General features: G+C 39.3%; 1 protein-coding gene across 1 annotated transcript in view; it reads left to right on the top strand.

The window, feature by feature from the left end:
- Nucleotides 1-19,022, top strand: part of TRIM66 (tripartite motif containing 66) — a 44,118-nt gene extending 25,096 nt beyond the window's left edge. Inside the window, exons 11-20 of the mRNA XM_009935255.2 lie at nucleotides 8,237-8,509; nucleotides 8,720-8,948; nucleotides 12,153-12,213; nucleotides 12,927-13,101; nucleotides 13,866-14,167; nucleotides 14,802-14,925; nucleotides 16,456-16,530; nucleotides 17,681-17,833; nucleotides 18,428-18,646; nucleotides 18,963-19,022. Coding sequence (XP_009933557.1) covers nucleotides 8,237-8,509; nucleotides 8,720-8,948; nucleotides 12,153-12,213; nucleotides 12,927-13,101; nucleotides 13,866-14,167; nucleotides 14,802-14,925; nucleotides 16,456-16,530; nucleotides 17,681-17,833; nucleotides 18,428-18,646; nucleotides 18,963-19,022 — 1,671 coding nt within the window. The remainder of the gene's footprint in view (nucleotides 1-8,236; nucleotides 8,510-8,719; nucleotides 8,949-12,152; nucleotides 12,214-12,926; nucleotides 13,102-13,865; nucleotides 14,168-14,801; nucleotides 14,926-16,455; nucleotides 16,531-17,680; nucleotides 17,834-18,427; nucleotides 18,647-18,962) is intronic.
- The last annotated feature ends 1,760 nt before the right edge of the window (nucleotides 19,023-20,782 follow it).

Genomic DNA, 20,782 nt, shown 5'->3' with positions numbered 1-20,782 from the left:
TGCCTACACACTGTGCTGTAGCCGGGATCAGCATCTCTTCTGTAAGCTGGTAGTGCTTAGATCTGACTGGCATGATTGTTCAGCATGAAGAGGTAAATAAATAGAAGATCTGTTTCTTTGCTGAGTAAGTTCTACCCAGTCCCTATCTCTAGGGATTTAACTATCGGGAATTGCTAACTACCATACTAGCAGCAGTTAATTTGGAAAAAAAAAAAGTCAGAGATTCTGATGAAATCAGGCCTGAGAAACAACCTTCAAAACAGTTGCCCAGGAAATAACAACACTAATTATTACTGAAGATGGGGTGTCTGAAAGGGATATAATTCTGGTATACTCCTTCGCCTTGTTTGATTATAAGCAGAAAAATCATAATTTCCTTCTATCTAGAATATTTCAGCACATAATAGAGCCATGCTTTGATCCTTCTACCAACTGGGAGGCCTTAACTATTGAAGAAGCTCATCTTTATCAGTAGATCCCCGCTGGCTCTGAGTATCACGTGTGCATTTGAGGGACAGAAGCTGACTTTTACCTCTCTGTACTGTTTGTTTAAAACACTTCAAACAGCACTTCATATTCTGGTTGCTCAAATCTGTTTGGTACTTATGTGCATGACTCGCATTGTGTACCATGTAGAAGTCTTTCATGGATAATTTTTCTTGCAATCTGTGTGTAGAATATTGTGGAAGAATTTGTCCTTCCTTGCTATCCCCAAAAAGGAAGCTATTTTACTTTCTTTAGTATGTAGTAACTTTGTTGACCCAACATATTTATGATGCAAAACCCATTCAGAGAGTTTTTGGAGATGCTTCTGGGAATCGTAGAGACAGAGAAAGGTAATGAATACTGAGGGTCTAGAAGCAGCATGCAAATCAGATTTGGAAGCTACAAAGAAATCTGCAAGTGATGTCTTAATCCTGTACATGTGATGGAATTTCTGGATCAGGCTGATGGTATCACAACATTCTGAGGTGATGCTCTTTGGCTCTGAACTTTCACGTGTGGAAGCAGATCCTCCTTAACGTCTGATGACAGAGCACAGGACTGAGGAAAGCTATGCAAATTTTCTAGAATAGGGCTACCTTTACCTTAGGATATGACTGTAAAAATTAAAGGTGTGTATTTAAGGCCTGAGCACCACCATGAGCCTGAGCACATACTTTTCTTGTAATGCAGACACACCCTCAAAGTTACTTATGAAAATGAATGGTGATGCTAACCAACCAGCTTTCAGAGGCTTTTTCTACATGCATGTTGAAGAAGCTGTCCGTTGTCTTCTGGATATGCAAAGGAAGTTACTCCCAACAGCTTAAACATGAAAAGCAGAAAAAGGGAAGAAAAAGAAAACAGATGTGCAAGAGACTAGTGTAGTCTGATGGCGAAAGGAGGACGAAAAAAAGGAAGAAGTGCTCATTCATTGCTGTACAAGTTGAGAAGGCGGCCAGAGGAGGATACTCCTAGAAAAAAAAAATGGATATTTTTCTAATGATGCTGAGAAGTGCATGCTCTTGTGCAGAAAGCTCAGGGTGTGTCTTTTTTTTTTTTTTCACTAGTTTCCTGGTACCTCTGCAAGAAATGAGGACATTCAACAGCTGCAGTACCCCATCTTTGCTTGTATTTGTCTATTGTAATGAGCTGTTTGGGACAAAGCCATAATGTACTGACAACTGTGGCAATGGCTAGTTAGAAGTGATGAAGGGAAACAGCACAGTAAGGAAACCGTTGAAATAAGTCTCACTGCTTTTGCTGACAATCAGATTAAATCTAGGTTTAAATGGGAGATCAGTTCCTATTTAGGAACAAGGGGATGTGTCTATTCTTTCTGATCTCTGTTTCACCTGATTAAATATTTTCATGCTCATCTCCAGACAAAAATCTCTATATAGGTGTTTGTCCATTTATTTTCGTATGGCCTGTATTCAGAACATTTCGTCTCTCTCAAGTTCTTGGAGGATGTGGAAAAAGTGAATGTGGAGAAGTCTAAAATAATGCACTTGAAAAATGTGGTAGAGAAAATGACTGGAGAAACCTTTTGCTACCTGGAGAAGAACTGTATTTTACCTTTTGGAGAATAATTAGTATTGTACTTCTTGGCCTTGTGTTACAGTTCTGAACTCTGAAAGCCTTCATTGTGTGCAGCATTCCTAGTGGAGTAGGTAATTCTCTTACTGCAGAGATTCTTTCACTAAAGGGAAAGCAGTGTGAACCAGGATGTAGCAAAACCCAGAATTAACCATTTAGTGATATGTCTGCCAAGATCTGTCAAAAAATGAAAGCTTCCATTAGCCCAGTGGTTTCCTTTCCTTTGGAGGGGGGCAAGGCTTGATTGCTCATGTAATTAAACATCTCTGCATTAATTTTGAAACATGTTTATGGCATGCATTTGATCCTGTTGACTGATAACTGGATGAATTGTCTGCATACAGGATCATCTTCATGCATGAAGCAATGTAGAGCAGATGCTATTAATAGTTTGGGATCACAACATTACTCGTAAATGGGGAAACCACAAGTACGTTATTCAGATCATCCCAGACAAGTGCTAGTGCAGCCGTTAGACAACGGTGTGAGGCACTCGTATGCCATGTGAGTGCTGTTGAGTTCAAAGACCGCCTGTTCACGTTATTCTGATGAGGACTGTTTTCTGCCCCTCATGTTTAAAGCTGGTTATTGATAAGCAGAAGTAGAGAAGAAAGAATGAAAGACTTCACACACTTGTAAAATGTCCTCATGTGTTACACTTCACCATCTATCAGGACAAAAATTAAATCTAGCTTCCCTGAGCAGACAGAATTTTGGCTTTCCAGTCATATAAAATAGGGTTTTCTAGCTGGTGTCGATCAGAAACATTGGCATCATGATTAATGCTGTCTTAAAGTTTGGAGTAATTCCTGCCTGTAGCCACTTGCTCTTGCGTGCATGTGTATAATATAGTCTCTAAACATGTAACTTCAGTTATGTGTGGGCTTGTTTTAATTTGTTTCACTGTTTTTGGAACATTAATGGTGATATTTTGTCAGCCTTTCTGTCTTCCTGTGTATTCCTCCAACTGTTTTTTCTCTGTGCATTTTTTGTGCGGAATAAATGTTTCTATACTTAGACCATTGACTGATTGATATAAGTCAAGTACTGCACTTAGCATAATTTTGGGCTTGATTAGCACCTTTTAAGAATGCAACACTAGAAATGGAAGCTTTCTGTCTATGTGCAGAATAGATATAATTTTCTCTTCACGCTTCTCTGTCAGTATACTTCACTCATGTAGCCAGGAACTCTGTTTTGGATTGTGGAGTTCCTTTTGTCTCCACGCCTGTCAAATACCCAGCCTCTCCAGTAAGAATGCCAGCAAGACAGAGGACAAATCTCAGAATAACTTTTGTGATACCTGCACTTTTGTTCTGTGGAATTGTGCCAAACTCTAGCAAACAGATTTTATACAAGCTATTGAATTGCTAACTTGCAGTGTGAAGGAATGAGTGCTCAATTAGGTTAACAATTTTGCAGAAAGGGTTACCAGCCTTCTGCAAGGATATGGTCCTCCTGTTGCTTTTAAACAGTCTGATATTGAGTTATTAATTTGTGAACAGGACTAGAGAGGTCATCTATTCTGGAGCAGAGGTGAGAATAACAAGATGGTTTTGGCCTAATTGTATTTTCAGGAGTAATAAAGGGCATACAATCCCTGTTTTGCTTACATGTACTTAATTGTCATTTGTGGCTGTGACGAGCAAGAGGTCTAAAGGCTGTACCTAGCATTTGAAGAAATGTCATAATTACTGTACATCTACAGCACAAATTTGTAGTTTGAGCTTCAGGTACTGCTGTAACAGACATTGGTGTTGTTGCAGGGCCAGCTGAACATCTCTCCTCAGACTCCATAAGTGGACCCCTTTCTCTGCCTAGGAGCAGGGCCTTTATTTCTGGGAGGGAGGATTCCTTGTGTTGTCCAGCTGTTGGGTTGGGTCCTGGCCAGTGGAACACTCTGTAGCATCTGCACTCATCCCAAAAACCTAACTGGCTGGGGCACTCGTGGTTCTGCCTTCTGGGACACTGATCAGTTGTGAGTAGATTAGACAGCGTTTGCCAAACTCAGGTTTGGTTATGTTCCTTAGCAACCTTTAAGGATTTCTCCCCTTGAGTTATTATTTCACCTTCTGCTTAAAATAAATGTCTGAATATGTCATGCACTATATTAGTAAATTATTACTGAACAGCTGTATCTGTTCATTTATAGTTCGAGCCAATAGCAGATGCTTAGGAAAGGGGATAAGAAACAGACAAACACAAGCTGATCCTTTCATGATACACTATCCCATCTCCTGAAAAGCAGCACTTTAGAGACCTTCCAAACTGAAGGTTGTACCCAGACAACTGTGTTATGCACCTCTTCATGGACCCCTCCTCTGTGAACGTGTCTAATCCATTTTTTAGTCCATTTTAATACTATTGGTCTCATCTGCGTTCTGCAGCAACTGAATTTTGCATTGCATAAGTTCCTCTGTTTGCTTGCTTTAAGTCTGCTGCCTGATAATTCAGTAGGATGCCTTCTGGTTCTTGTGTTAGGAAGACCAGTGAATAATCACTCTGTATTCACCACCTTTGCAATGCCCGTATTTTACAGGTCTATATTGAATTTCCTCTCAAATGTTTCTTTCTGAAGCTGAGAAGTGATTGCTAGTCTCTCTAGTAGCTTTTTTGCTTTTTTCTCATGGAAGCCATTCTATACTTTGGTCCTTTATGTCTTTGGCCGTTTTCCCCATATTTTGTGGTTTTGATAAATCCTTTTTGAGACAGGGTGACCAGAAGTCTTAATCGAGGTGCAAGTACGTGGAAATTTTGTATGGTGCTATAATGCTGATTTTTGTATGGTTCTTTTTGATTCACAATAAGTTCCAGCTTCTTAGTTCAAGAGCCCTGTTTGTCTTGAGCACATTGAAGTATCTGAAAAGGGGAAATCCTAGAAAACACTCCATGCCATCCAAGAAGCACTCTCGAGAGTGCTCAGAGAGAGGCTTCTGTTTTATTCCAATTATATGCAATGGTGGCATTTCATGCAAAACTAATGTAGTGACATGGTGGAACCTCTCAGCCTCTCCTGGGACTTGATGCATGTGAACTTCTAGGCTCTGACATGCCAATGCTGCTGTTACTACAGGATTAGCAGATTATCAGAGAGAACAGCTGATCTCCGTTTTCTGTAGGTGGCATCCTTGGGTATTTTGCCCCAACACATTTGTCCTAAGCTTTATTAATGACAACTCTTCCATCTCGGTGGCAAGTGCTTAACTAATGGGTTGGGTTTTTTTTTTCTTTAGAGGCATGTGAAATTTGTGGGAGAAGTGTTGGCGGGCACAGGAGAGGTTTTATTTTTGTTAGTGTTGCACTGAGCAAGTTGTGAATATTTAGTGACTGAAAGTAATAATGATTTAATACCCGACCCTAGGACTTTGAATATGAGCTAGAGACCGGGGTGGGTTTGTTGTTGCTGGGTTTTTTTTCTAATTACTATTAATTTTAGGGGGATTAGAGGTGAAGGAGATAATGAAAACAGTCTGGAATTTAGGGTCCTGCAAATTCCTAAAATAATAAAAGAATTGAAAATTAAAGAATTGAGCTGCTTACAGCACAAATGCATTCATGCTTAATGCAATTAGGTACATTTCCCAGAACGTTAATTTAACAAAATCTTTTCCTTCAACCCGGAAAAAAAGCATAAACAAAACATGATGCTGCTTGCTCCATACAATCCTTCCTCCTTCTGCTTTAAGCCAGCTCCAGTTTATTCAGACAAAATGTTAAGGAAGATTTGGATTCTGTTTCTCATAAAATGGGAAAGGAAATCCTTTGGATTCTACTCTGAAATTGGGAAATAGGAACAGGAAGCATGTGTAGACTGTGTTATCAGTGCTGCTGTGTGCGGTGAGTTAAACAACTGGATTGGAGTAGTACATTTGTTTAACCTCCTAGCATAATGAGCTGCCAGGGGGATTGCTCCACTTAATAGAAGCCGTTCATTACTCTGCAACCATTTGCAGCATGTTATTTCTCTTATAGCAAAGAGAATTGGCGGTTCCTAGTTGTAGCTTTCTGTATCTGTGACACTTATGTCAACAGCCTTGAGACTTTGCCAAAACAATCCTAACAAATCCTAATCCCAGTGTTTCAAGGTAAGTATTTGCTTCTCAGAATTCTTCTGTATTAGTGCTGCATGTTTACACTGGACCTTTTTAAATGCAACAGTGATCAAAGAAATATTTGAACTGAACAGTATGTTTATTTTTTGTTCTCTGAAGGCACTTTGCATGTTCTTTCTTCTAACCTTTCACTGCCATAGCTATGAAATTTGTGGTAGAAGGAATTTTGGGGTGGTGATGCTGCTGCCATAATATTGTAAGGATCATCAGACCAAAATTAATTATGAAACAATAAGAATTCCATTTATAATGACACAGATGTAGTTTGATGTGCCAGTCTGTACATTAAAATGTCAAAAGTTTCAAAATTAACCTGCAGCTGAAGCCAGCCTCTACCCAACAGCATAATTAATGCTTGTTGTTGTTCAAAAGGTGCAATGTAAAAGCAGTAGAGCTTTTATGAAACAGAGATCAATTCTTTAAAGGCATCCCATTTGCAAAAACTAGCTGAACTGTCAAGGGAAAAGAGAAATTTTTGCTAATGGCAAAAGAAATGATTATTTTAGGGAGTGAATTAATAGGCTATTAATGAGCCTTGTTCCCAGTGCATTGTTCACTTCACACTTGACAGCAGCTCCATGGATCAGAATGGAATGTGTCTGTTCTTAACTGTGAGTTTTAATATTTTGCACTGAAAGATCATAATGTTGCTTCATCATTAAAATAACCACAAAATTAACTTTTGCCCCAAGGGAAAGACAGATGGCAGTTTGATGGCCTCATTATTCTTTTTTCTTTTTAACAAGAGCGAGGTTTTATATCGGCTTATATAATCTAAAAAGATCTCTGAAGAAACTGATGCTAGCTAGAAGAGTAAAAAAGATATAGCCATAACATGCAATTAAATTTCACCTTTCTCAAAATTTTAGTTATAACAAAGTCTTACGAGTGTGTCTATTTCTTTTTTTTTCTACAGTAGGAGTTGTCCCAGCGACTACTCCCAGTAAGTAAACTTGTTGCACTGAAGCCAGGAGTAATCCTACCATTGTCTTAGTAGGGCTAACATTTCGCCTGCAGTGTATACGGTTACACATAGACGGGTCTTCACAGGATCAGGTCTCAATACATAACAGATGATGGCACGCTCTTGTAACGTAAGTAAAGGATGATGTGTGTAGTGATTAGAAGAAGGGAAGAGCCACGAGGTCTCCAGTTAACATGCTATGCAGCTTTGGGTGGTGTGCCTACCACGTGTGTGCCTCAGCATGCCCATTTCCAATGGAGCACAGCATTACGTAGTTCCTATTGACTCAAGAATTTGTGGATGCTTTGTGCTTTTAAGAATCACGCTAAAAACGATCTCACAGGGACTTAATTAATGCTCACGATGGACTTGGAAATAGGGGGGACAAGGCAAGGCTGTTTACAGTCCATCTGTTCAGTTCAAGCACAAATTCTGCTTATATGTTTTATTTTCAGTAAGTAATATGAGATCAATTCACATGTTTATTTTGTCACCTGAAAAAGTTTTGTAATAAAAAGAATGATGGAAGGAAAAGGAAGATGTGTACTCAATAGGCCACATTTGTCACTGTATGTGCAGGAACATGTCACAAAGAAATTATGACAGCAAATTAACATTTTTGATCTTTGTGGACTTCTTTAGGATATGTGACCATGAAAGCTGGATTCCTTTCTGACCTACATATTCCTTTGGTTTGAAACCTGAGCATTCTTAGGAATGCTGTGTCAGACAGACTGTATGGAAAACTGTGCCTCTACCAATGCGTTTCCTCATTTGCTGTGTTCTAGTTTTCAGCTCAAATGTAAGGTAGGAAGAATGTGTTTGACTAGTTCCAGCTGGTTCTAAGAAGTTATTATAGCCCAGACAGCTTAGATTCAGAGTAACCTAGGTATATCCTTTTTCAGTTTTAATAGTGAAAACTCTAAAGCTTTTGGAAGTAGTGTGAGATTACAATAGACACTTTCAAGCCCTCATGACACCACTGGTTGATTTACATATGGCTGAAGCAGAGCATCTGATTTTGCTGCTGAAAAGCTTATTAATGTATTGGGTTTTTTATCTTTTTTTCTTTTCCCAGCATTCAGCATCCTTAAGCATTGTGGGCTTTTCAGACGGTTTAGAAATGGAATTACCTTCAACAAGATCGTCTAGCTCGGCCGATCCACAGATGCAAGGTGCAGCTGCTGTAACACTTGGCCCATCCGCGGATGCTCTTTGTGACCGTGATACTCCACCAGAGTCGGTGACCAGCTACAGTTTGGTGTTGGGCAGAGCTCCAGGTGACCTCAGCCCTGGGGCTGCTGCTGGCCTCGCCCCAGGTGACACACTCCAGGGCAGCACTAAGTGCAAGGTAGGAATCACTCAAACTCCTCTAGCGAAAGGGAATCTACTTTCATTGATAGCATACGTTATTGTTAGTCAGTCAATCAAAGGCAGCTATTTCAGTAAGTGAAGTTTTCCTCATCTGGTATTTGAAGACTTGTTTCAATTTATTTTCTTAAGGTGGAAAGAAAACTAATAATAAAATTTGATATTTCTTTTTTTTTTCCCCTCCTCGAAGCTGGAAAATGAAGACTTCAATACAGTAGATTATCCTCTAGAAAACAGCTTGGCTACTGCTGGGCAAGATGTAGTTAATGAATTAACTATATCTATGCAAAAGGTGCTTGAAGAGCCTATTAATCTTTCAATCAAAAAATCTCAACATTGCACTTCTCCTTCTGAACTACTCAGCAACACTTCTTTCCTGCCTGTGAGTGCCAGAAAGAGACAACTTAGAAACAAAGAAGGTACCAGGCTTATTATTATTTCATTTAGATTTTGGGTCTGTCTGTCTTTCTAAGCACTGTGCATTGCAAGCATTACAAAGCAGTATACTTATAAATGTACTTACATATAAATGTGTTTTTCCAGCAAGCTTCAAATATTATTATTAGAGTACTTAATCCAATGGAAAAGTGTGTTTGATCTCATTTGTGGAGGAAAAATATAGAAAGAATATGCCTCGAATTTGTAACATCCTTCATCGATGAACCAGAAACGAGTGTGTCTGTGTGAAGTACCTGGAGTATTAGTTCTCTTAGAAGCACTCCTGTTAATGAGAGCTGCAGTTATGACTCTTGAAGAGTCCAAATTCAATTCAAAATAAAAATTACTTCCGAAATGTAATGTGCCTTCTGCTAAGTCCTTCACATCAGTAGCATAGCAAATTTTTGTTAGGTTAATATATTGCATAGTATGTGCTTTTGCTTGGCTCTGTCTACTGTGGAACATTCTCTTCAGCCAAGGCCTATTTCTTCAGCCTTAATAGAGAATTAGACCTTACTTAACTCTTTTCATGGGCAAATTGCCAGCATCCTTGTGCTACACTGTAAAGCCTCATTTCTGCAAACTCAGAAAGTCAATGGGACTATTCATGCAAGCAAAGGATTGCAGGATCAAGCTGTTATCCTGTGACTTATGCCAATATTTGGCTGCTTTTCCCTGTAAAAGAAGAATTAATATTTTTATCCCTGTGCTGTATTTTTATTCAGAGAATTCTAATTAGTACAAAGGAGGCCTAGCTCAGTGAGCCAGGGAAATATATTTGTCTTCTCTTAAATGTACTATGCCAAACTGTGACAATTATGCCACAGTGATTTTTGTGAGTTGTAAGAATCAGACACGCCCCTAGAAAGCTGTGCCTCTGTCAGGCTAAAGTGTCTCTGAGAGACGCACCTTTGTAGTATCTGGTTTAGGTCGTGTGACACTGCACACAGAAAGCGTCCCCAACATACAGAATCTCACTATCTATGACAGATGGTACAGATTTGCTCTGTGCAAAGCACAGGTCTTGTTGTGCAAGACCATGGAAAGGTTAGAGCACTGAATTCAATGCTGCTCCTTTTTCACAAGCAAGGCTCAGGAGTGCGCAATTCCCATCCTGCCCTCGCTGTTTAAAGGTGTGCAGCGAGGGGAGAACGGAGGAGCTACAGTCGCCGTACGCAGCGTGCACCAGTGAGAGAAACTAACTCTGTTGCAAAGGCACCGTTACCTTTGCTAGTGGGTGTCAGTAGGACTTACTGGCTTCAGCAGTCCTGCGCTGCCAAACCCCGCTGCTTCTGGTACATATCTCCAATGACTCATCCTTTCCTGATATCAAATCTAAACATTTCAGCCTAATTTACAACAAAATACTTCTTATCCTAGCTCCGAGGGATGTGGTAAAACTTGTACATAATTTCATCATTTTCCTTCTTACAGCCCCTTTTCTTCTTATCGTGACTTGTGTAAACACCCTCCTCTCCCCTGCTCTTCCCTAGACTAAACAAATCTGATGGTTTCAGCCTCTCCTCATGGGTCAGGGTTGTGATTTGTTTTAAAACTACCTCGTTCCTGCTGTGCTATTCTCGGTTCTCTGCAGTTAAGGAGTGCTGCCCACAGCCAAACGCAGTGCGGCAGCTGAGCTCTCTGGGGTGCCATGCAGAGCCAGGGATCAGCTTCTTGTGTGTTACATTCCTCACTGCTGGTAATACACTGCAGGATGGCGTTTGCCTTTTTTGCAGCAGCCGAATTATGTGGTTGACTCGCATGTAGTGAATAGTCCACATTAACACTTAGTTCCTTCTACACAACAGTTCCCTAGTCAGTTATTTTCCTTTATGATTACATTCATATGATCCTTCATAAGCATAATACTTACAGTTACCTCAATTCAGTCTTACTGATTTAGGAGATTTTTTTTCTCTGATCTATTAAGGTCATTTTTCAATTGTAAACATTCTCCACTGTGTTTGCAACTCCTCTACTTTGGTGTTTTCCACAAATTTTATAGGTACTATTTTTTCATGAGCTAAGTTGCTGATGGAAATGTTGATTAGTATGAGGAACCCAGCACCACTGGAACGTCCTCTGGTTTGACAGCGTGCAACAAGAGCTGCTCCGTCAGCTCTCGTTTTCAGTCAGCCTTTAGTAATTCTGTCCAGAGCCATGACTACCACTCTTCACCTGAGCAACAATCACAAGTGAATAACACTTTAGACGTGATGTAAAACACACCTTTCCTTGTCAGCCTTGATTGTATTGTGTTTCCTGTGGCTGGGAACAACAGAGTGTCTTAGAGGCATGTTGCTTTCAAACCATGGGCTAGGTACCATTGACCTGAGCTAGATTTTCTTTAAAAAAGCATGTTTTCCTGGCACTCACTTATCTCCAGATCACCATGCTACTTCGTTTGTTTTCTTGCTAGTATTATCTATGTCACACTAATTCCTCACAGAAGGAGGAGTTACTATGAAATTTGTCAGTGGACTGGTATTTCTGAGAGCATCCACTGGCGCATCCATCTCTACCCCATCCCATCTCTCCAAAGTAGTTCTGTTACTCATGTCTAGTATCAGTCAAAAGCTAGTTACTTGCATGCTTATGTAATGGATAGTTTTGAATTCATATGTTTGTGTGTTACATACATTGGAGGATAGAAAGGAATCATACAGTGTAGCTTTTATCCCTCAGTGGCAGATGCGAGACACCATTTCCTCCGGCTTTCAAGTAACTAGAATTATCCAAAAGCTTCTTAGCATGCATGGAACAGAAGACTGCAGAGACTTGCTGAGCCTCAGGGGCTCAGACCTCAGTAGGTCTGTTTTTTTCAAGTGAAGGCTGTATAGCAAAGAGGATTACTTATGTTGTTCCATGTATATGGATGAATGTGGCATGGCTGTGTACATATATAATTCCCTGGGCATGTAACCATTTTGATAAAATATTCTGGAAAGGGTCCTCGTATTCAGTACAGAAGCTGTGGTTAAAAGCAAAGAGAAAGACAATGACTGTATCCCAGAATAGAAAATAGGATACACGTTTTCTATACATATGGATGAAATGATTCCATAATTCACTTATGATATCATATTAAACACCAGTCAGAAGTACATGAATATTGAAGTACTTTCTACCCTAATCTGAGTCTGATATTATAAATATTTTATTCATTTTCTTATCTTCTGTTCCAGATTCCAATAACTATGAAAAGGAACATTTTGAAATGGATATGAAAAGCAATCACAATGTCAGGTAACGCAGTCTTTTTTTATACAAAAACACTGGCCATGAATTTTTATGCACGTATTTAGAAAATGTGTCATAATGATAACGGAGAACTTAAAAAGCATGCAAGATTCTTTATAGATAATAATTATGAAAATTGTAAATTATTCTCTTAAACTTCAAAACAACAATTTTAAAAGAGTGATGAGTTCATGTATTTCTGTTATTCTGTGTAATTTTCCAGAATGAATAAATATGTACTAACTTATCTCACTTGAACAATTAGAAACTGTTTAGCCCCAATTAAACCTAAAAAATATAATAGGAACAGGATTAATGTTATCTCAACATTTTTATAAAATTTTGTTTTCAGCTACTGCTGTGATAATAATTTAAAGTAAAGTTAATGATGTGCTGTGTTCCCACTTGAAGCCAGACACACTGAAAGTATCAAGTATGGCTTAAATTGGAATAATTAAAACAACAATATATAGAGCAGGGCAAAGTTTTAGCACAGAAGTTAGTAATGCATTTACACATACAATTAAAGTTATGGCATTCACATTTCTTAAAGAATTGGCATGTGAAAAAAAGCCCAGATTTTCAGTGTTTAGCCAGCAGAGTCATAGTTACAAAGGAAAAGGAGCACCAGCAATAGTGCATGAAAAAAGTTGAAACTGAGTAGGGAGGAGAATTTTGTGGAAGATGACTGATTTTAACCATGTATCATTTTGTTGTAGAGCTGGCCCTAAGGAGCAGAAGGTCCCCTATGTGCGACTGGAACGTCTCAAAATATGTACATCAGAAATGGGTGAGCTCCCAGTGTTTAAGCTCCAGCCACAGGACAATGAGCAGGAGGGCAATTTCCTCCTGATAATTGAATGTGGGACCCAGTCTTCAAGCATGTTTATAAAGGTGAGTGGAATTTCCTGGAGGCTTTACCTGCTTTCTCCTCTTTACCCCACTGGCTTGTACCCACATTTTCTGAAAGTTACACACTAAACAAGTCTGTTGATTCATTTCAACCCTTCTGTGGTGGGTTGAAGTAATAGAGAGTGGAGCTTTTAGTTTGCTGTGTAGCTCCCTGGTGCTTCCATTTCTGAGAAGACTGTCTCTGGGATTGGATAGCTGTAGGGGTTTTGTATCCTAGCAAACAACCTGGCTCGTCTGTTTAGTTACAAATGTAGAATAAATAGCTTAAAAGTAACACAAATGCATAGTTGAGTGATAGGAACCTATTCCAGAAATCACAGTGTAATCGTTTTTTAAAAGCTTTGTATTCTATTGCTTCATTGGAGTTTTGAGTGTGAACTTCTTTCCACAGAATGAAATAGGAATTTCTGATGGGAACAAAAAAACCACTTTTTTTTTTTTGAGCTGTTTACTGAAAAACTTGCAAATAAGATTGTAAAGTATCCTGTTTCTATCATCTGTGATATGAAATCTGTGCAGCTCTCTCACAGTGCTATTGCATTGTGGTATGTGGAACAAATGACTTGACCAAGGTGATCTGCCAGCCAGTGGCAGACGTTGAGCTAAGCAAGGGCCTGCTGAACCCCAGTACCCTCTCCAGTAGAGTTCACTGCAGAGAAACCATTTTGTCTGCAGATAACCACTGCTGTTATATGCTTATATATTAAAATGATGATTGTGTGATCCCAGATTTTTCTTCCTTCAAGATAAATAAAGATCGCCCACCTGAAGGACTGAAATCCAAAGAGGACAATTCAGAGGAATTTCTCATATCCCAGGCTGCAGGACAGACACAATCTCCGCCTGTGGATACTCCATCTGTTGATCAGAAGCTCAGCAATGGCATGTCTATCATGAAAAAATCTCCAGTTACTCAGGAAGTCAACCCAATTGAAAATGAGGATTTCTGTGCTGTGTGTCTTAATGGAGGAGAACTGTTGTGCTGTGATCACTGCCCCAAGGTCTTCCATCTCTCCTGCCATGTTCCAGCCCTGCTCAGCTTTCCAGTGTGAGTATGTATGACATTTCGTTAATGTGCTCAGTTTCTGCTCACTGCCTTATGGCAGAATATATCCTCAGGGATGTATATGTCAGCCTTACACAAGGGCAAGGACTGCATCTCTCGCTTGCCTTTTTTTTGTTACTTTTCTTGCAAAGAGAAGAATTATTTTACATGCTAGGAACTAGATGAATTGTTAACAAGAACTGTTTCAAGCCATGTATGCCCTTTCTGCAGTTAGCTGGCCAGTACAACAAAGGAGGTGGCAGATCTGAGCTTTGAAAACACTCTTACCACTTACCAGAGAAAAATAAAATCCTAACTCTCATGTAACATCTGTGGTGTAGATGTCAGCTCTTCTCTGCAAGAACAGTGACTAGCACAATGAAAGGGCAATCGGTGAGTTCCTAGTCAGTTTTCTAGCCAGTTTTATGGGAAATTTAGGATTTTGGGGGCTTTTGTGGAAATGTTGAGGACTTTGGTTTCCCTAAGACATACGTTCTCTAGCAATTTGCCACAGATGAATTGTATGTGACAAAGAGCCAGAATTAGGTACACGTCAAATACAGTGATTCCTGAGGCTTGTTATTTGACAAGCTTGCTGACAAAATTTGACACAAGCTTTTGGTTTCTTGTTTCACAGAGGAGAATGGGTGTGCACGCTTTGCCGCAATCCAGTGAAGCCGGAGGTGGAATATGACTGTGAAAACACACGCTACAGCCGCAGCTGTAATGCACAATATGGCCTTACTGACTATGACCAGAAGGTGGGAATAACTATATATTGTACTATTTAGAAAAGGACATATTATCTCAGCATGAGGCTTTTCTTCATTGGAAAGATGACTGTTTTGACTTGATTGCTACTTAGAATGTTTCAGAGAGTAGTAACTACCACAGAAGCATTGTTAGTGTTCAGTTATATCATTCTCTTCTATCTAGACATTGCTGTTTAATTTGAAAATGAATGACGTGTTATAGAAAGATGAAACGGGCGGATCTGGAATTCCTTTCTCCTTTGAACAGGGAAGTCGCACTCGGCAGCAGAGCAAACTTCACTGAGTCAACTTTGCCTGGTTTTCTGCCACTGAATCTTTTTCCTTTAAGATGTGATACCTTCTCAGACATCTACTTAGGCCAGTTGCAATGACATTTTTGTATTGTAGACACTTTTTGACTCTCAGTTGGATTGAAATCATCATATGGTTTTCATAGGTACCATTAATCCCCTCGAAGATGACATATAGGCCTAGATGAAAGCTTATCTCTTTACATCCCCATTACCAGTTTCCTCTACCAAATCTCCCATGAAAAAATGCCTTTTCTTAAAGTCCACTTGGCACTAGGAAGCCACAAGTTCCAAATAAATGTACACCAATGTGTGTATTGACAGCTGCACAGGGAGGCTAAGTCCACACAGCAGAGTGCAGGTGCTGGGCTGGCCAAGCACAGATGAAACGGAGAATAAGGCACTGGTCTAGTCTGGGCACCATGCATAAAGTCAACAGCAATGGTTCTTAGAGCACTGGGGCCCCTTGGCAAGACCTATGAGCATAGCCACAGCACTGCTCAAATTCAGCCTTGCTGTTTTCAGACCTGAGCTACTCTGTTCATAAAGAGCTGGTCATAACTTCTCAACATTGATATGATCCCTGTTTCAATCAGATTGGGTACAACTGGCCAGAAATAGTTGGGATCTGGGTCTTGATTAGTGACGTTCTATTTAGAAAATGGAGTTGATTAGAAATTGCATTGCTTGTGAGCAAACATGGCTTTTAATGTTTCTCTAGTGCTTTTTTTTTGCATCAGTGAAAAAATCAAAGACTAGTATAAGTATTTTACAAGTTAACAAGGAGTAAATGGAACCGTTTTCATACATTACTACCAACTACATAGCTTACATCTATTTGTATGAATGGATATGAGCAGTGTGAAACATTTCCATTTAACTGTTTCCACACTTGCTATTTTAGTCAAGAGCCAAGGATTAGATCTGGAGTCCAGAAAGGAAATAGTGATAGCGATGAATTCCCAAGAGTTTCCAGGAAAGATAAATGCATACAAAAATTCTTACAAAATGTTTCTAATCTTGCATTTCTTGACTATCCTCACTTTCAAAACTAAAAATGCTATGAGGCAAAACATTCCCCAGGTTAGAGTGATTTGTGCCATTTTGCATCAGAAATGCAGAGAATACAAGAAAACTCCCCTTGTTGTTAGTATGATTGATTAACTAAAGGCAAGAGTGAAACTCACATATTTTTAATTAAAATGTATTTCAAATTTGGCTTCTGCAGAAGTGTGAAAAGCTGGTGCTTTCCCTGTTCTGCAGTAGTATGAGCCTCCCATTCCACGAACCTGTCAGCCCCCTGGTAAGTACTGCACACGTATGTGTCAGAGTGCATGCAAAGAATACTCTGGCACACCTTGTGTCTCCTTTGTCTTCTTGAAAGATACTAATTCACTTTGTTTCTGAACAGTATTGCTTCCTAGGGAAGGGTAGGTGTTTTCCTTTCACAAGTGCTTTCAGGGTGCCAGGTCAGAGGCAGGTAAATGCTGGCCAATGTTCTCAGGCCAGGTTTGGATGCCAATTTAAGGTACTGGTAGAATACTAAAAGTGTATTGGGGGGGTTCCAGCAATTAAGAAGTTTGACTTGCTGCATATATGGAGAATTTTGCACTGCCATAAGAGAGGTCTGCTATAGAAATAACCCTGGACTCCCTCTTTTCTGGTGTTTTGTATAAAGGTGGTAATGTGACTTCAGGGGAAGATGTAGAGATTGCTGTTTCATGTATGTACTCAACATCTGCAGTGTTAACTGGCTATTTTAAGGAAGATGTAGATTCACGCTATTGTAATAATGGAACACAATGTGAAACAAGTTGGAGGAGGGAAACGAGAGAAAAAAAAAAGTTTTTATCTGAAGGAATAGTCCAAATAACACTATAAAAAACATTCCACCTAATAACGTTTGCAATGAACTTGTGGAACACGTTACTGAACAAGAAGGTTTTGACCCGGAAGGATTTAAAGAGTGGGATATCCTGGTAGCTGGTGCCCATTGAAAAAGACTTTTGCTGAACTTTAAAAAGAGTGCATAGTAGCATATTTTTAGTCACTCTTGGCAGACTACTTCCTGCAATATTCAGCTGCCAGTTTCCCAGCACATTATTTTTATAACTGCCTGGGAGAAATGTTAGCTAATTGTCAACGTTAAATATATTATTTATTACAGTTAAATAATGACATTTATATCTGGGGATAAACTTTAGAAAGTCCAATAGCAGAGTAGTCACTGAAGTGTGCTATTTTCAAGATCAGTCTTCCAAGCAAATATGGTTTTAATGAAACCAAAAAGCAGCCAGGAAGATGATGCACAAGTGTAGGCACCAAAGGACTAGACCTCTCCTCAATGTAAGGAAACCTCTGCAGTGACTTCTGTGCAAACTTGGATAGAAGTCACAGGAGAGGAAATGTTTTCATTTAACATGTTACATACCTGTGTTTTATTCTTATTTCAGGCTCGGCATTATTATCAGATCATCAAAAGACCAATGGATTTGTCAATCATACGAAAAAAGCTGCAAAAAAAGGAGAAGTCCCACTATTCTGCACCTGAGGAACTTGTGACTGACGTGCGTCTCATGTTTTGGAACTGTGCAAAGTTCAATTATGTAGGTTTCTAATATGCATGGGTGGGAGGATACAAAGCAGAGGGTTGCTCTTTCAAGCTGTCATGCTGGTGTAACTATTGGTTCCATTGATGTTAGATATAGGATGGGATAAACAGAAGTATTAATCAATCTTACTCGTTGGAAATGATATATTTTTTTTTTTTATGACAGAATTGGAGATATCTATGTATCTGAGAACTTGAGATACATATGGATCTAAAATTAAAGAGGGAAGTCTTAGCACACAGCTTTTTGGAATGATGCTGAGCTTGCTGTAAGAAGCCAGTCGTAGCCAGCAAAATAGCTAGGGAAAATTCAGGTGCATAGAAATTCCAAAGCAATGATGACTGCTCTTCTTCCTAGTTCACTGCACATCTCTCTGTCTTAGAGGTGCAGAAACGTGTTCCTTAATAGCAGCATCTGGTTTTTATTTGCATTGTAAATGCAGAGGGACTAATGGGCTGTAGAAAGTACACAGGAGATTAAAGGAGATGTAGAACTAAGGCGAGACATTAGGGTAGGGTAGACATTTGGTTTTGATCCTTGATGATTGCAGTGTGCGGTAACACTGACTGGTTATTTATGCTCTTACAGCCAGATTCAGAGGTTGCTGAGGCTGGACGATGCCTAGATGTGTTCTTTGAAAGCAAACTGAAGGAGATTTATCCGGATAGGCATTTTCCTTCAATGCAACAAGACGACTCTGATTCTGAAGAGGTGGAGAGTCAGCATAGCAAAATGCCGCCCCAAGATTTTCACTGGCCACCAAACGGACAAGAGTGCTCTCAGCCTAAAAGGAGACGGCGTCAAGCTGTAAGATTGCAAAAGCAAAAGCATTTGGTTGCTAAGTGGCCACCCTGCTAATTCTGTTTACAGCTACTGATGGGAAGTTTTGACAGGGCTGTGTGGGAAAACTGTCAAGCTTCTATCACAGAGATGTGATCAGTTCTACATTTTTATGTCAAGATCCTCTGAGTGGAATAAAGTGTCAGTTGTGTATAAATGTGTGAGCATGAACAAAATGAAGTCTCTCAGGCCACACAGTTATCTTCCTAGCAGAAAACTCGGTCAAGACTTTTAAAGAGACTAAGCCCTCTAGCTATTCGCTGTTTGTTTCCTTGGTACACAGGAAAGTGAAAAAAATAAGAGAATGATGATTCAGCCAACTAACAGCCTTCCTCAGGTATGACCTCCTCAGAATATGAGATTTGCTATGAGGAATCCAGCAGCATAACTGACTGAGTTAAGGTGTGTGGGAGGAAAGCAAAACACTGGGCTGTTTATTTAAACTCTCCTTATCTGCTGACCATATGCCTTAATTCTAGATCTTGTGGGTAGATAACAGATCCAAAGTGTTTGAAACTGTCAATAATCAATCTGTTAAATCGTGTATATGTTTTGCAGCATCTACACTGAAATACTAATGTTTTGGTGATAGGTAATGATGATTAATAATGAAAGTAACATGCTAATAGTATCTAATACTGCAGTACCATTTAATAATCTCTTCAACATGGCATCTCTATTTTATAGAGCACAGGTAACCATGTAATAATCTTGCAACCTAAGTGTGAATGTTGGCCATACTTTGTGATAAATACAATGTGTAGTCGCGAAAGACATAATCCTGTTGTCTTATTCAGTGATTTTTCTGGGAGCTTGACTGCTCAAGGTCTATGAGATAGAGTCTAATGTGATTGTCTGATTAGCTGTTTCTTTTGAAGCAGATCATTTTCATTAAATCACGAAAGAACAAGTGCTAATAGTGCTAATACTAGGCTCTGTGTGAGCTGTTTCTGAGTGCATACTGGATGCTCTGTTTGCAAGGAATGATTCTTCTGATATCTAATTCATGCTCTGTAAAGCAATGTTGGATTTCTTGGGTCTCAAAGGTAGCGTTTTTATACAACCCAAGACAGTTGTTTTTCTTTAATGCAGATATTGGAATTCAGTAAATTAGCTATGAAGCAAATTACATGGTTACAGGAGTGCCTGTAAAATAATGTCATATATCCCTGATTTTCTCTTTGCTTATTTCTTGTAGTTGTGATTACCAACAGTGCTAGAAGATCATGATTATCTGTATATGTAGAAGCTCAAACAGAATGAAAGAATGTCTAAGCCTTTTTTTATTATTATTTTTTTTTATTTTTTGCTAAATTCCATAATGTATTGGCAGAACACCACCAAGGGCCAGAAGAGCAATTTTAGAGTTCACTTGAACAAAGGGTAGCATGTAATTGTAAAGCTGGAAGGGTGGGATAGGTAACAAGACATGATACCTGATCAGAGAGTGATAGCTTGTAAGCTGCTTCCCGCCTCTTCCAGTAGCAGGTGAGCCAGATCTTTGCATGGCCAATGCTTTCTTCATGTGTGTGTGAGAAGCATTTTCCTCCTTAGAGCTCTGCCCAGCAGCATAAAGCTGGGCTGTGGCCTGACTCTCAGAGAGAAGGATTGTTGCAGATCTCAAACACAGTTAAAGTTCATTTTAATTAGTTTCTTGTAAATAAAGATGATATTTTCAGCATAGTTTATATGGGCTATTTGGTCTCTTAACCATGTATGTTATTTTAGATAACACTTTAAAGTAAAGGTTTATATATGAAATAATGTGTGAATGTTATGTTCTACTATCTCTGACTTACTGTTTGCCATTAACTTGGTAGTGAGCTAATGTTTTCTTTTCTTTGAAGAAATGAAAATCTGGATATTATAAGCTGACTGGAAAACTGTGGGATGAAGGGATAGCCTTTACATTTTCTATATGTGAATTCCTATGTGTTTGCTTTCTGTCAAACTCCTGTTCTCAAAACAGTAAGTGTCTTGGCACAGGGAAATGAGTGCAGGTTTTGTAACTGAATTAATCACCCTTATCTCTGCTGCAGGTATCACCTTTTCTCAGTTGGTAACTAATTCCTGCACCAAAGACCTATCTTTTACCATTAATAG

Source organism: Opisthocomus hoazin, chromosome 7, assembly GCF_030867145.1.
Source record: "Opisthocomus hoazin isolate bOpiHoa1 chromosome 7, bOpiHoa1.hap1, whole genome shotgun sequence".
Classification (NCBI taxonomy): Eukaryota; Metazoa; Chordata; class Aves; order Opisthocomiformes; family Opisthocomidae; genus Opisthocomus; species Opisthocomus hoazin.
This window is presented reverse-complemented; position numbering and strand designations above follow the sequence as displayed.